Source organism: Vicia villosa, linkage group LG6 (assembly GCF_029867415.1).
Source record: "Vicia villosa cultivar HV-30 ecotype Madison, WI linkage group LG6, Vvil1.0, whole genome shotgun sequence".
Classification (NCBI taxonomy): Eukaryota; Viridiplantae; Streptophyta; class Magnoliopsida; order Fabales; family Fabaceae; genus Vicia; species Vicia villosa.
This window is the reverse complement of record NC_081185.1, coordinates 12,737,413-12,752,349: the sequence shown is the minus strand read 5'-3', so window position 1 is coordinate 12,752,349 and position 14,937 is coordinate 12,737,413. Positions and strand designations below refer to the sequence as shown.

The following is a 14,937-nucleotide window of genomic DNA, read 5'->3' as shown; positions in this document are numbered from 1 at the left end:
GAACTTTGGTTAAGTACTTATTCAAATATATTAACAAGGGGTATGATACAATCACTGCGGCTGCTGTTGAAACTGACACGGACGGAAATTCTGTTGTTAGAAATATCGATGAAATCAGGAAATATCTTGATTGTAGATATGTCTCACCAAGTGAAGCATGTTGGAGGGTATTTTCATTTCCTATTCATGGAAGATCTCCTGTCGTTGAAAGGTTGTATTTTCATGTTGAGGGCGATAATCCGATTTATTATACTGATCATGAACTGAATGATGAAGTTCTTGATAAACCAAGTGTGAAAGAATAAATGTTTTCAGCTTGGATGGAAGCAAACAAGACTTACATAGAGGCAAGGAATTTGACTTACTCTACTTTTCTTTTCAAGTTTGTTTATGATAAAAGATACCGACGATGGAAACCACATAAAAAAGGTCATAGAATTGGAATACTAATTTGGGTTCCCCCAAGTACTGGCGAGCTATATTACCTTAGAATGATGCTGACAGTTATTAAGGGACCAACTTGCTTTGACGATTTAAAAAAGGCGTGTGGGATCGTTTGTGAGAGTTTTAGAGATGCATGCTTCGAAATGGGATTTCTTAACGATGACAAGGAATATGTTGCAGCCATAAATGAGGTGAAGGATTGGGGTTCCGAATATTTTTTGAGAAAGTTATTTGTCACTATGCTATTATCTGGAATAATTAATAGACCGCGTCATGTTTGGGAGAAAACTTGGAAGACGTTGTCTGACGGTATTCTTTACCAACAAAGACAAGCAACAAATAGAAGAGGTACAATCTATTTATTCAATTTTTTCAATTATGATAAATATATATATATATATATATATATATATATATATATATATATATATATATATATATATGACCGCGATTACGAATTAGTGTTGCTGTTATACTCATAAACTACTGTTAATTGTCTTCAAAATCCTCTTGTATGCAACCATAAAAAACCATGTTGCACCTGTACTTATATTTGCACTGCTGTTTACATTTCTAATAAAGTACATAACATATAACTTGGATCATAGGATTTTCTCTTTATACAACACATTGACGCACTGATGTGTTAGTATTAATGAGTAAAACCACACTATGTATTCCAAATCCTATTATTACTATGTCGTGAATATGTGTTTGAATGAAAATTTCATGTTATATATTGTGAGGGAAAATGTGTTGCGGTATATAATTAGGAGCTATAATGATCACATGTTATATAAATTGATCAATTCCATTTATATATTCCATTTGTACGTCAATTATCATGTTCCCGTTTATGTGAAGCTAATTTACATAATTTTTGTTTAGATATGCAGTTTTAAACCACTGAGCTAAAAAATTTGACACTCATTGAGATTGAGAATATGATGCAAAAGAATCGAAGAAGTTTGCATGAATTCAAAGATATGCCTGATTCAGATTCGTATGTCACACGGCACGTGGGCAATAGACTGATTTATGACAAACATGATTACAATGTCGATACTAAACGAGACAATTTCCATAATCTTTTTACCTCCCTAACAGCTAATTATTCTGCTTTGTATTATGATAACATTTAACTATTTATATATTTTTTATGATAGAATGCTAAAATTGCTAATTAAATTTTATAGATGAACAACGTTCGATATTATATAAAATCATGGAAGTTGTCAACAAACAATTAGGATGGGTGTTTTTTTACATGGTTATGGAGGGACCGATAAAACTTTTATGTGGAGAACACTATCAAGTGTACTTCGTTCAGACGAAAAAATTGTCCTCATTGTTGCTTCAAGTGGCATAGCTTCATTGTTATTGCCCAGTAGAAGAACTTCCCATTCAAAGTTCAAAGTACCCGTGCCAACACTTGACAATTCTACTTGCAATATTGACAAAGACACCGAACATTATGAGTTATTTGAATCAACTAATGTCATAATATAGGATGAAGCACCTATGGCCCATAAGAACTGCTTTGAGGCATTGGATAAGATCCTTATAGATGTCATGAGCAAAAAGGGTCTTGCGATGTTACTGCAAAAAACTGTTGAGGTATGTTGATGGTGTAATTAATAGAAGAGTCCTATAAATTAAAGGATTGGGCCTTAAAAAATTGATTTGTAAGAGAAGTTGGGTCGAGGATGAAGGAAAGATCGAGAAGTGATAAGCTGGCAAAAAGGAAAAGTCAATGCAATCTGCAAAAAAGTTGGTCGAACTCTTCTGTCGACCATACTAAAAGTTGAGACTTAGAAAAGTTTTGATTTTGTTATGCATTAGAGGGTAGCGTCGAAGTAAAGACCTGAGCGGGACAATTTGAAATTCAAATGCCAGCGGTTAGCAAAAGAGTAGTTCCCAAAACAAGCGCCAAAGACGTGGGGAGCAGATACTTGGATCGTGCAGCAAATTGTTCAACCTATAGACAGCTATCTTGCAGTTATTCTAGCTTGTAGGTAGTTACTTTATTTTATTATAAATAAGAGATCCAACAAAGGGCTCCAGGTGTTCACTTGTACTAAAGTTACTTGTAGAAAACTTAACATTCCTAGCGCGAGGAAGCAGAGAGTTTTCAAGAGTGCTAATGTACGTGAATCACCATTTTTACTTCAATGCAACTTCCATATTTTTCAATTGTTCCTCTTGAACACTTTGTCTTAATTTCGTTTACGTTTGAACTATCCTTTTATGTTATCGTCTACGTTGTTGATAGTGGGTCTATTACGATAATGGAGTTCACCAAAGATACATTCGTTGTGTATCTCTTCTAATGTTATAAGTGTTCTGTCAGTCACGGGTCACCCACAGTCGATAACATTAGCCTCTTTTGTGGAAAAAATTTCTTGTTCAAACTCTTTGTAGGAAATCGTTTCTCTTAGAGTCAAACATTGTGTCGAACTGAACAAGTCAAACCTTAGTTACATTATCACGTGTCTTAGGATCAACTATTCGATTCTGCAAGTAACCCTTAGTTTGTAGGCTTTGGGAGGACTAGCAGTTTTTTACCAATTTCCACAATAAACATGCGAATACAATTTTTGGTGGGAAAGTTGTTGTTTTTGGAGGAGATTTTCGACAAATTCTTCCAGTCGTTCCAAGAGCAGAGAGTTCTGATATTGTTCATGCTTCGATTTACTCATCTTATGTACGGGACTATTGTCAAGTTCTAAAACTAACAAAAAATATGAGACTTCGTCAGGGAAGAGATAATACAGGTAATGATGAACTAGCAGTTTTCTCTAAGTGGATATTAGATGTTGGTGATGGTAAGATATGTGAACCAAATTATGGATTGGTTGATATAGAAATTCCTCAAGAGCTATTAATATCCAATTTTGATGATCCTATAAAAGCTATAGTTGATAGCACATATCCCAATTTATTGGAAAATTTTCAAAATGTGGCATATTTACAAGGAAAATCAATTCTTGCCTCAACCATTGAAGTTGTGGATAAAATCAATCATTATGTATTAGACCTTATTCCAGGTAAAATAACTTTTAATTTATTTTATATATGCATATAACAAATAAGTGTATCACTTTGACATTACTAATGTATTAATATTTTCATGTTGTGGTACATTTTTAGGAGAAGAGAAAGAGTATTTGAGTTCCGATGAAATTGATAGAACTAATACAAGTTATACTGGAGCGTATGAAGTTCTAACTCCAGAATTTCTTAGTATGCTAAGAACATCAGGTCTACCAAATCATAGAATCAAATTGAAGGTTGGTACTCCAATTATGCTAATGAGAAATTTGGATCAAATTGATGGATTGTGCAATGGAACATGGATGATTGTTACAAGGTTGGCAAATCATGTTATTGAGGCAAAAATTATGTCTGGAAAAAACATTCGTAATATCTTTTATATTTCTCAGATGTCTATGTCACCTTATGAGTCACCTTGGCCCTTTATGTTGATTAGGAGGCAATTTTCTATCATTGTCTCTTACGCAATGACAATAAACAAATCCCAAGGACAATCGCTTGATAGCGTCGGATTGTATTTTCCTACTCCTGTTTTTAGTCATGGACAGTTATATGTTGCAATTTCAAGAGTTACAATCAAAAGTAGTCTTAAAATCTTGATACATGATGATAAAAATGAACCATGTTCTACCACTATAAATGTTGTATACAAGGAAGTTTTCCAATCATTTTGTTAGTTGGTAATCTTTCTCACCTTTCATTGTTTTACAAAAATTAATTATATATTTTTTATGTGAATTTGTTTTATATATTCAAAACTTAGAAAAACTAATATACTATTTGATACATGTTCACATGCAGATATATGTTATGGAGTGTTGTTATTTGTTGGTTCTGCATTGTTTAAGTTCAACAATTAATCTGGTACTATGGAGATGCTTACATCTAAACTTATAAACCTGAATCATTTGTATGTAATAATAGTCACACCAATAGTAACTCATTTGTTTAATACACTCTTTGGTTAAAAATTTAGTGACTCTGAGCATAATTATATTACCTTATCTTTGATATATAGGAAGGTTCTTTATGAATCAATATTGAATCCATGTAATATGAAATTCGAACGGGACCCGATAGCACAGGTTTCTTCCTAATAAACTTAAAAATGTTAATAGAATTATATGTAAAAAATCAAAAAAATCCTATATTTAAAGAAGGAGATGATAGTAAATTTTTAGTCTTTCTTTATATATGATTAATTATAATATCGAATCATAAACTATTATGGAAAGATGCAAAATATTTCAAAAGTTAAAAGATAAGAACAAAAGCTCCATTAAAAAAAATATTTTTAATCAAAAAAGGAAAATAGTTTTTTGCATTTAAGCCTATAAATTAAAATATTAAATACTTTTTTGTAAAGTAACTGCTTTGTCTATAATTTTGCATAAAGGAGCAAGAATATCCCTATTTGACGAAAATTTGAGAAATTCTATGAATTTACTTCGTTTTCTCAGTCAACACAAAATAAAATAATCAATCATCAATTTTTCTAGCAATTAATTTTATATATATATTATCTTTTGTTTATTCATTTCTTTCATCATTGTCGAAATGAGTTCTCTTTGGTGTTTGGTTTTGTTAATTCTTTCATTGGCTTACAATGTTGCTTCTGATAATTCTATTGGAACTTTAAAGGTATGTAACTAACTCCACACTAAACCCTACAGAACATTATTAAATTTAATTAATTTTTATAATCTTTGATTAATTGGTTTAAAATTAATAATTTTTTATTTATTAGTTTCTTGATGATTGCGATTCTGATGAAGATTGTGGAAGTGGACTAAGTTGTTCTGCATGTCCAGAAAAGATTTCTGTGAAAAAGTGTGTTAGAGCAACTGTGACAGATCAATTCAAGCTCATTGTAAGATTTTTTTTTATTTGTTACATTTTGGTATTTTTTTTTATAGTTTTCTCAGAAAAGTGATATGGACAAACTCAATAGGTTGTTTAGCTATCAACAACAATCTTATGGTGGTTGGATCACTTTTTATTGGTTGGTTGGCTTGCATTTTTCTTGTTTGGTGGGGGCATGCAAAAAACTATATATATTGTTTGTTTTATCATTAGTATTAAATTTCGATGGCGGATGTGAAAGCTGCGGTCATTGTGATTGCTGCGACGCGTGCAGCCTGAATTTTAAGTGGGAGATTATTGAAAAAACACTCTTGAGAAACACTTCAAATTAAAATTTTTTTTATTACATCGTAACAAAATTGAATTTTAGATTCTAAAATTTTATATTTAGGTGAAAATGATTGAAACATCAAAGAAATCGTCTAATGTGTTCAGCCGCATCAATGATTTTAAATCACCCTATAATTGCAATTTGATGTGGTTGCAGAAGCTACTACATAAATAATACTAGGGTTTCAATTGCAATTTGATGTGGTTGCAAAAACCATCATATAAACAATATTACAACCACAATTACATTTGCGAACTGCAATTTAAAACCATCATCTTAGCCCTCTTACTTTTACTGTTGTTAAATCTCTATTCTAGAATTTTGTTAGTAGCTCGTTAACCAGTTTAATTTAGGGTTTATATCGTATAACAACCCTAAGATTATTAAGATTAATTCAGAGTTTTGTTTAAAATTATTATAGACTCTTTTTATACAAATTTATTGATGATTTTCTCTTATTTGACTTGTAGTGTGTAATCTTATTCGTTTATAAAAATATATAAACAAGAAAGTTTAGTTTGATTTTTACTAATAATTTTTTATTTATTTTTGGGGGGACAGAATAATTCTCTTCCATTCAACAAATATGCATTTTTGACAACACATAATGCATTTGCCATTGAAGGAGAACCATCTCACACAGGTGTGCCTAGAATTACCATCAACAATCAAGAGCACAGCATCACTCAACAGCTTAATGTATGCTATTCATTTCAAATTTTCAATACTTCTAAAGTATATATATAGTTTAAATATTATTAATTTTAAATTTCTATTATAATTATAAACATTGTTAATTTAACTCACAATTTTTGTCTTAATATTCTGTTTATTTGTAGGATGGAGTTCGTGCACTTATGTTAGATACATATGATTTTGATGGAGCTGTTTGGTTATGCCATTCATTTAAAGGTCAATGCCATGATGTTACAGCATTTGTATGTAAAACTTATAATCCTAATTTAATTTCTATTTATCTGCAATCGACTTTATGAAATAGTTCGTTACTGATTGTTTTTAATCTAACGAATTACAGTCGGTTGCAGATGATATACTATTATGTAAAACTCTGATTATACTAATTTATGATAAACTATTAGGAACCGGCTATTGATACGTTGAAGGAAATCGAAGCATTTTTATCGGCGAATACAAATGAAATTGTGACAATTATCTTGGAAGATTATGTTGAATCTCCAAATGGTTTGACAAAGGTTTTCACTGATTCTGGTCTTAAGAAGTATTGGTTTCCATTGGCTAGCATGCCAAAAAATGGTGAGAATTGGCCACTAGTTAGTGATATGGTTGCCAAAAACCAAAGGTTATTAGTGTTTACTTCTAAGAAGGGTAAGGAAGAAAGTGAAGGCATTGCTTACCAATGGAATTACATGGTTGAAAATCAATGTAAGAAAACATCTATCAAATCTCTTAATCCATGTATATATATTTCTTCTGTCATATTGTTGTGATCAGGGTTTTAAAAAACGGTCACGATCGTGTAAAAGTTTTCATGATTTCGGTCGGTACAAATGTCGTAACACTGATTGCGGTTGTCGCGGTGTAAATTAACCATAATTTGCTCTTTACTATAAAAAAAAAAGTAATAACATTGTCGGTTTCAACATCTGTCAAAACCGTTTTGTCGTGGCCGTTTTCGCAGTTGCGGACCGTTTTTTAAAACCCTGGTTGTAATATAGTTATATTCAATGTTTTAAAATACCTTTGTAGCACCAACACATTTTTGTGTTTCACACAATCTCGGCATCAACACATGTGATTACAGTAAATTTAAATATCATTTTATAATTATTACCGATGTCATGTGTCAATATCGTGTCTGATTTCTATGTCTAAGTACCAAATGGTCAACCGGTTAAATCTTGAAATTTTCTTTTGAAAATTGGCTATTTTTTGCAGATGGGGATGATGGAATGAAAGAAGGAAACTGCCCAAACAGGGCAGAATCACCTTCTCTTGATGATAAAACCAAATCTTTAGTATTGGTAAACCATTTTAAGAGTGTTCCAGTAAAGCCACTCTCATGTCAAGATAATTCTGAAGGACTCATTAACATGTTGCAAACTTGTTTTGCTGCTGCTGGTAACAGATGGGCTAATTTCGTAGCTGTCGATTTTTACTCGGTTCGTTTAAGCAAATTTTATCGCTTATTCGATCCAAATTTGGTCACTAATGCAAAAAAAAATCATAATCTGTTATAATTTTTGAGGTTTTTTTTTAATGTAGAGGAGTGATGGAGGAGGGGCATTTCAAGCTATGGATACTCTCAATGGAAAGCTATTGTGTGGATGTGATGATGTTCATTCATGTGTGGTAAGAAAATTAACTTAACTCTTAGAATATATATGTAAATTATAAAATGAGTCTCATATCGTCGGAAAATATATCGGACAATCATAACTGGTTGAGATAGGCCTAACCACATTTTTAAAATAATATCTAGAGTATTATTTAAGATTAGATTAACATTTTGCTATTTAGATTTTAGATATCGGTTCACCTATATTTTATTTTCACGTTCTAAATGTTCAATCTTGAATGTGAGGGATTATGTTAAAAATGTCACATTGAATTATATACGAGGAGAGTCTTCATCTTATAAATCGGTTTTGTATGAATTAATTAAGTCCAACCACTTTTTTAAGATAATATGTGTTTGGTTGAGCTTTTGGCTTAATAAATTTCTAGAAGAAAAAACATGTCCAGTGTATATGGGAATGGACTTTTTTATATAATATTTAATTTATTGATTTGTTTAATTTCAGCCTGGATCAACTTCACCAGTTTGCTCGCCACAAAAGTGAAAAGAGCAACAACCGAAAGAAAATAATTTAGGTGATGGATTATTGAAAGCAGAATTCCTTACCATTGTATCATGCACTCTAGCTTCAGAAAGTACTATTGTCATTTTTATTTCTAAAAAAATATACTAATACTTTTTCTGCAGTGATCTATTGAGAGTCAGTTTCAATTGTATTATTTTAATTAATCTCCAAATATAGTATGTATATTGATTAAAAAGTACATGTGTACATGTTCTTGTCTTTAAGGTACATGTGTGCGTGTTCCTCTTGATAAAGGAAGGAAGATTTAGAGGTCTTAGTAGATGTATAATATGTTTTGATGGTGAGGACTTGTTCACGGCTGTGAGAAGCTTTGTACAGTGGTATTTTAGGCTATTTGAGGAACCAGCTCACGTGAGGTGAAATGCCTTGTTGGTGGTCGGTGCTACTTGATTGCAGGCGGGAGATTAAATTAGTCGTGTATGTTATGACGGTAACGAGCGTGATGCTCTTTTAGTTGTGGAGAGCCGGTATGACATAGAGTTTGTTCTTCTCCCCTTGAGGGGAGATGTATTTAGAGGTCTCTAGGACCTATGGTTTCTATGGGCGTGAGTCGTTCCGCCTCCGCACCCAATCTGGGGTCCCAATCCTTGAATTTAGTATTTTGAACTTCAGAAGGATGGGCATCAACAAGGACGAGCTCTTCTTTGGCGATCTCCAGGCTGCTTAGATAACACTCGTGAGCCACTTGTTGATCCCCATTGATGGTTCCCACTTGCCCATCTAGGAGTGGATATTTTAGGATTAAATACTTGGTCGATACGACCGCTTCTAGGGCGTTAATGGCAGGGCTCACCATGATGGTGTTGTAACGTGATAAGGTGTCTAAGATGAGGTAGTTTACGTCAATGACCTTAGCGTTTGCTCCCTTGCCGCATATGGTGTTTAGGGTCACATGGCCCATTATCTGTACCAGTTTTCCTGATAATTCTATCAAAGAATCATTGAATATTTTTATGTCGTCCACATCTAGTTGTAGTTTCTGGAAGATATCCAAGAAGAAAACATCGGTGGAGTTACCCAGATCAATCAGGATGCGTCTCGTGTCCCAATTTTCATGTTGAACAATGATGAGTAGAGGATTTTCGTAGTGAGGATTAACTTTGACTGCATCCTCCTCGGAGAAAATGATATCAGCCCCTATTTTCTCTTGGGGGATTTTTTGGAAGGTATGGGATATAATGTTGACTGCAAACACCTACATCGTAACTTCTTCGAGCGGCTCTATAATTTCCCTTCCCGAAGATACCTCCGACGATGGTGTTTGTTTCGTAACGTAAGACTCTGTCAGTCATCTTCAATAGGACCTTATGCGAGGCCCTTAACAATTATAACTCTAGCTATGTGACAATTTTTGAAAGATTTTATTAACATAAAGGTTAATTACACTTTACTCTCTACAATGTGAGCGAACCTTGATTTTACCTCCCTGTAAAATAAATTGGATTCACCCTTTGTAATGTTTAGCTTCTGTTTATTTGCCCCTTAGGTGACGTGGCCTATTTAGGTGAATTTTTTTTAATTTTTTAAAAATTTTCTTATAGTTTTTTTTGAAAATTTTAATTTTAATCACGGAGGGGGTTGAATCAAAACTCGCTCAAATTAAAGGGGATAAACCAAAAAATCAATTACACTTAATATATTTTTGTTTTATGCAGATTCAAATCACCTTTAGTGGTGTTGTCAATGTTGTATTCATTTTTTTTTCAATCTTATATTCATGCGTACCTAATTTATGACCCACAATGTATAATATTCTCATGGCCCAAATCTTTCCTAAGTTGGTTAGGGTTTAAGATAACTAACAACATCTTACTATATTAATCAAGGTAATAGCAAAGACCGAGAAAAATAGCAACAAATAGGAAATAATTTATTCTTAGTACATCAAGTGTTACAAATAATTAAAAACCTACATTTAACAATATCCTATCATTAGATAAGAAAAGTTCCACAGCTTCTTAGATAAGTAGAGTTTCATATAGTCAACAATATCCATCATTAGATAAGTAAAGTTCCACACCTTCTTAGATAAGTAGAGTTCTATACATTCAACAATTTTCAACACTTTGCACGTCATTGTTTATTAGATAAAATTTTGGCACTTCAATATATGAATGATGAACATAACTTAATATATGACAAACGATTACATAGCTTAGATAGACAACTGCATAACTTAACAAAACAAAAATAAATAAAAAACCTAAATACAAGCAGATGATTCTAGACATTTCAACATCTTGATTATACCTTCGACAAATCTATGGCGCAAGAAACTCGATCTTACCCACCTTTCTATTCTCGGTGTCGGAAAACATATCAATCAACTTAGATCTCAAGATGGCGATATAGGAGGTGCCCTTCGGGATCCGAAACTCTACGAGAGGTTTCACCCTGTTGAAATACATTTCTTCCTTAAACAGAAACTGAGGCATTGTAAGATGTTTTTTTTAACAACACATGACCTCTATTTATACAACTTTGTTCATTCTAGACCACACAAAATAGTCGGTACAATCACAGTCATTCAAAACTGTTGGCAAAATCTCAACCCTTAATATAATAAATAAATTTTATATATATATCAAAACTCTGAAAAAGAAGCTGGTAAATGAGAAAGTATTTTCAAGCTACCAATATATAATATTAAGGAGTAGATAAATTTTCACAAGGAGCAATAGTAAAAAGGTAAAAAAAAAAAAAAAAAGGAAAGTTCTAGTAAGAAGTAAAAGCAAGGCGAAAGAAGTAGTTGAAAAGGAGGAGCAGAAGGAAAATAGATAAGAGATTATTTATGATGCAAAAAATACAAATAAAAAGAAGCAAAATTACGGTTTCACATCTTACAATAGGCACCTTACCCTCACTTTAATAAGAAAGACGAAAAAAGAACAAACAATTAAGAAATTAATGGAAATTGTTTCCTAGCTTTAAGTAAACATCCCTTTTGGAGAGGTAACGAAGAAACATGATGAAACTGATCAAACATGACCCATAAATCTTCCCTAAGGAAATTATAAAATATTCTCATAAAGGAGAAAGAAAAACCATCTAGGCCAAGACTCTTATTTCCAACACTATGGGAGCCAACACCATATAACTTCCAAAAAGTAAAAGGTGTTGTTAGAGAAAGGTTATCCTCATCAAAAAGAGTCCGAAAGACTACAACAACAAGGCAAGGTCAAGCAACATTTGGCTCTTAAAATATATCTGAGAAATAGTTAAAACTTTTTGCCTAATATGAGACTCCCCATCAATCCAACTATCATTAACCTTCTAGGCTATAGTTGAATTTCTCTTTCCCCTACTCTTGACAGAAGCATGAAAGATACCAGAGTTAGAATATCCTTCATTAAATCATCTAGATTTCGATCTCTAGGACACCTGAGAATCTTGTATCGTTAAAAGATCAAAGCTCCACAATAGTTTTATATCTAACCTCAGTCTCCTCCTCATATAAAGCTATCTAATTTATAAATGAATCCAAATTTATAACATTTTCACTTAAATTCTCTATCCAGAAATCTATATTTTCAAGCAATTGTTTATTTCAAACTTATACGGGCCATGTCACGTGACACGGGCTAATCATATCAGCCTCGGGTGCATCATATGGGGGTGGTTCTTTGGGGAGAACATAATCCATATAATGGGACACATATTGGTCATTTTTACCTCTGATTTTTTGTATTGGAAGTTGTCTTTTGTGCGGTATTTGGCCCTTGTTCGTCCTAAATCGCTACATAATTTTCTTATTGGCTGAAAACATGAAAACAAAGCAAAAGTGCATAAAAATTAAATTTAACAATAAAAAAGCACAAGAAAAGCAATATAAAGCAAGCTAGAAAACACATACATTTACCCACCTATCAACATCATTGCCTCCATAAGTCGTCGGACGTTCATACACTATCGTTTTATTTTTCCGAAAAACTCCACATTATTTATCGAAATCGATTTACATGAAAAAATGGGAAAGAAATGAAGAAGAATGAAGAGAAAAATAGAACTTGCAATAAGAAAGCAATATTAACGCAAGAGAGGGAGAAGGTAAGAAGATTAAAAAAATGGGTTTTTGAGTTTGGTTCAAAGCTTTTTAAAGAGAGCTGTGAAGAAAGAAACGCGTGCTTGTGACTTTTTCTTTTCCTCGTGCGACCTTTCTTCTATCCTATGTACTCCATTTAAGACTTGTTACTACGATTAACATTGAAGCAAAAAATATTGGTAAATTGGAAAATACGTATTAATTAAGATTTTTTAACCATTAGTAAAATTAAGTATGTTTAGTAAAAATATCCTTGTTTAATTTAATCTAAAATGTTAAGGATTTAAAAAGGGTTTAGATGAAAAATTATAAGCATGTGATTTTATTTAGATAGAACATAGAAGAATAAAATTAGGAGAAAAATAAAGAACTTAGGGTTTGAGAATACTACCCTATTAAGATTGGTTTGATATTGGTGGTTGTGTGGTTTTTGTAGTGGCGTGAGGTGAGAGAGAGAGAGAGAGAGAGAGAGAGAGAGAGAGAGAGAGAGAGAGAGAGAGAGAGAGAGAGAGAGAGAGAGAGAGAGAGAGAGAGAGAGAGAGAGAGAGAGAGAGAGAGAGAGAGAGAGACTAAGGCGCAGGCGTGAGCGGAAAGAGATACCAAGGCACAATTTTTATAGTGGTGCAGTAGTATTTGCAGCTGCTTGTTTGTTTTATGCTTTACGGTTTTCGCATACCAAGGCGCGGTTTTGAGATGTCAATCATTTTATTAGGTTATGTTTTCCTATTTTTCCAGCGTGTTTATCAATCATCACAACCCTAAAAGTGTTAGTTTGGTTTCTCTCTTTACCAACGCGTTACTTAATTTTTGTGGAAGGCGGTTTTATCAACCGTCACAACCCATTTTTAGGGCGTTTGAGCTTAAAATTTATGCAAAACATTTTTCTTATTTCCATCGTGTTATGCAATTTTAGGGGAAGGAGATTTATGAATCGTCGCAACCCCTTTTTAGGACAGTTGAGCATAAAACCGTCATAAAAGTTATGTTTATTTTAAAAACCAAAAGGAGGTTTTCTAAAACAACCATGGAAACAGTCATAATAACATGAAGAGGGTAGGTGGTTCTTATTGAATCGTCACAACCTTTGTATCGCAAAACCCTTTTTTCTTATAGTGATTATGGTCACCGAAAGGATATTGACGAAGATGAAAGAAGTTACAGACACATAAGAACTCTCAAGATTCACGACTGACGAAAAGGGGAATCTTAACTCTAGATCACTTATTATATAACCTCAAACAAAGACAATCGTCTCGCTTTAGATTATTCCAAAACACTCGAATATCTTGTATATGAGGACATCATTGCTGTCAGACTTAGGGATAAAGGTCGATACCCCTTTGCGAAACATTGTCAATCAAGAGGAAAAAATTTAATTTTCATATTCTTAATGTTATTGATGTCCCATCAAGGTTTTTCCACTTTCTTCTAGTAGAAGAAGAACTATGTTCGTGCATGAAAAAACCCTCGTTTTAATGAGTATGAACAAGAGTTTCGGGGAATTGTCCTAGGCCTCTTGCAAGGTCCATGAGGTAAGCCCCAAAAATAACCATTTCATATAAAGACACATGGAACAAGTGACCTTGCTCCAATCGAAAGAAGACACGTGATTCCAACCCGTAATACATTTCCCACTATTGGATCTAATCAAATGACCACTCGCATAGGATGGCAGATCACACAACGACCGTGTTAGTTGCTCACATTATATAAAGCTCATCAAGTACCATTTCTGATACGTTTTCATTTTCACACACGAACTTACTTTTTACTCATTCATTGATTTGAGCATTGTAGTTCTAATCTTGAAAGTCCAACTCCGGTATGCCGTAGTAGAAAGTCACTCAGTCGCATCTAAATTTTATCTCGCCCAATCTTCATCTATTTTAGTTTCCACGTATCACATATCACTATTGTATGGAAGCAAATTTCTCTCACAAGTGATAAGCCTAGAACCAAACCATCGTGCCTTCGGAAGATGCACCCTTTCTTATGAAATTACAATGGACAATCAAATGAGAATGAGTAAGTTATATGAGAACGTTACAATTTAATAACAATCATTGGATATATATTTAATGGTTGAGATTAAAAGATATTTTTAAAATTTGATTAATGATTTCTATTTCGTCTTAATGACACATGATTTAATGAAAATAACAATTTAATCTCAACCTTTCCTTTTTAAATGTAGGCTTAATTGCAACTTTAGTCCCTCTATTTTGTCTTTTTCTTGATTTTGATCCCTCTATTTTAAAAACCACTATTTTAGTCCCTTTTTTAAGTTTTCTGTGTAACTTTCGTCCCCATACTTAGTTTTTTTTTTTGCAAAATTAGTC

The 14,937-nt window shown here is 32.8% G+C and overlaps 2 protein-coding genes across 2 annotated transcripts; both read left to right on the top strand.

The window, feature by feature from the left end:
- Nucleotides 1-305: 305 nt before the first annotated feature.
- On the top strand, nt 306-4,175 carry LOC131613211 (uncharacterized). Its single transcript, XM_058884899.1, has 4 exons — nt 306-635; nt 1,954-2,061; nt 3,203-3,491; nt 3,595-4,175. The coding sequence occupies exons 1-4, from the start codon at nt 306-308 to the stop codon at nt 4,173-4,175; spliced, it is 1,308 nt and encodes a 435-aa protein (XP_058740882.1).
- An 880-nt stretch (nt 4,176-5,055) lies between these two features.
- Nucleotides 5,056-8,689, top strand: LOC131613210 (PI-PLC X domain-containing protein At5g67130-like). Its single transcript, XM_058884898.1, has 8 exons — nt 5,056-5,139; nt 5,246-5,368; nt 6,254-6,391; nt 6,532-6,630; nt 6,793-7,096; nt 7,610-7,833; nt 7,937-8,023; nt 8,476-8,689. Exons 1-8 carry the CDS (start codon nt 5,056-5,058, stop codon nt 8,512-8,514), a joined length of 1,098 nt encoding a protein of 365 aa, XP_058740881.1. The 3' UTR covers nt 8,515-8,689.
- The last annotated feature ends 6,248 nt before the right edge of the window (nt 8,690-14,937 follow it).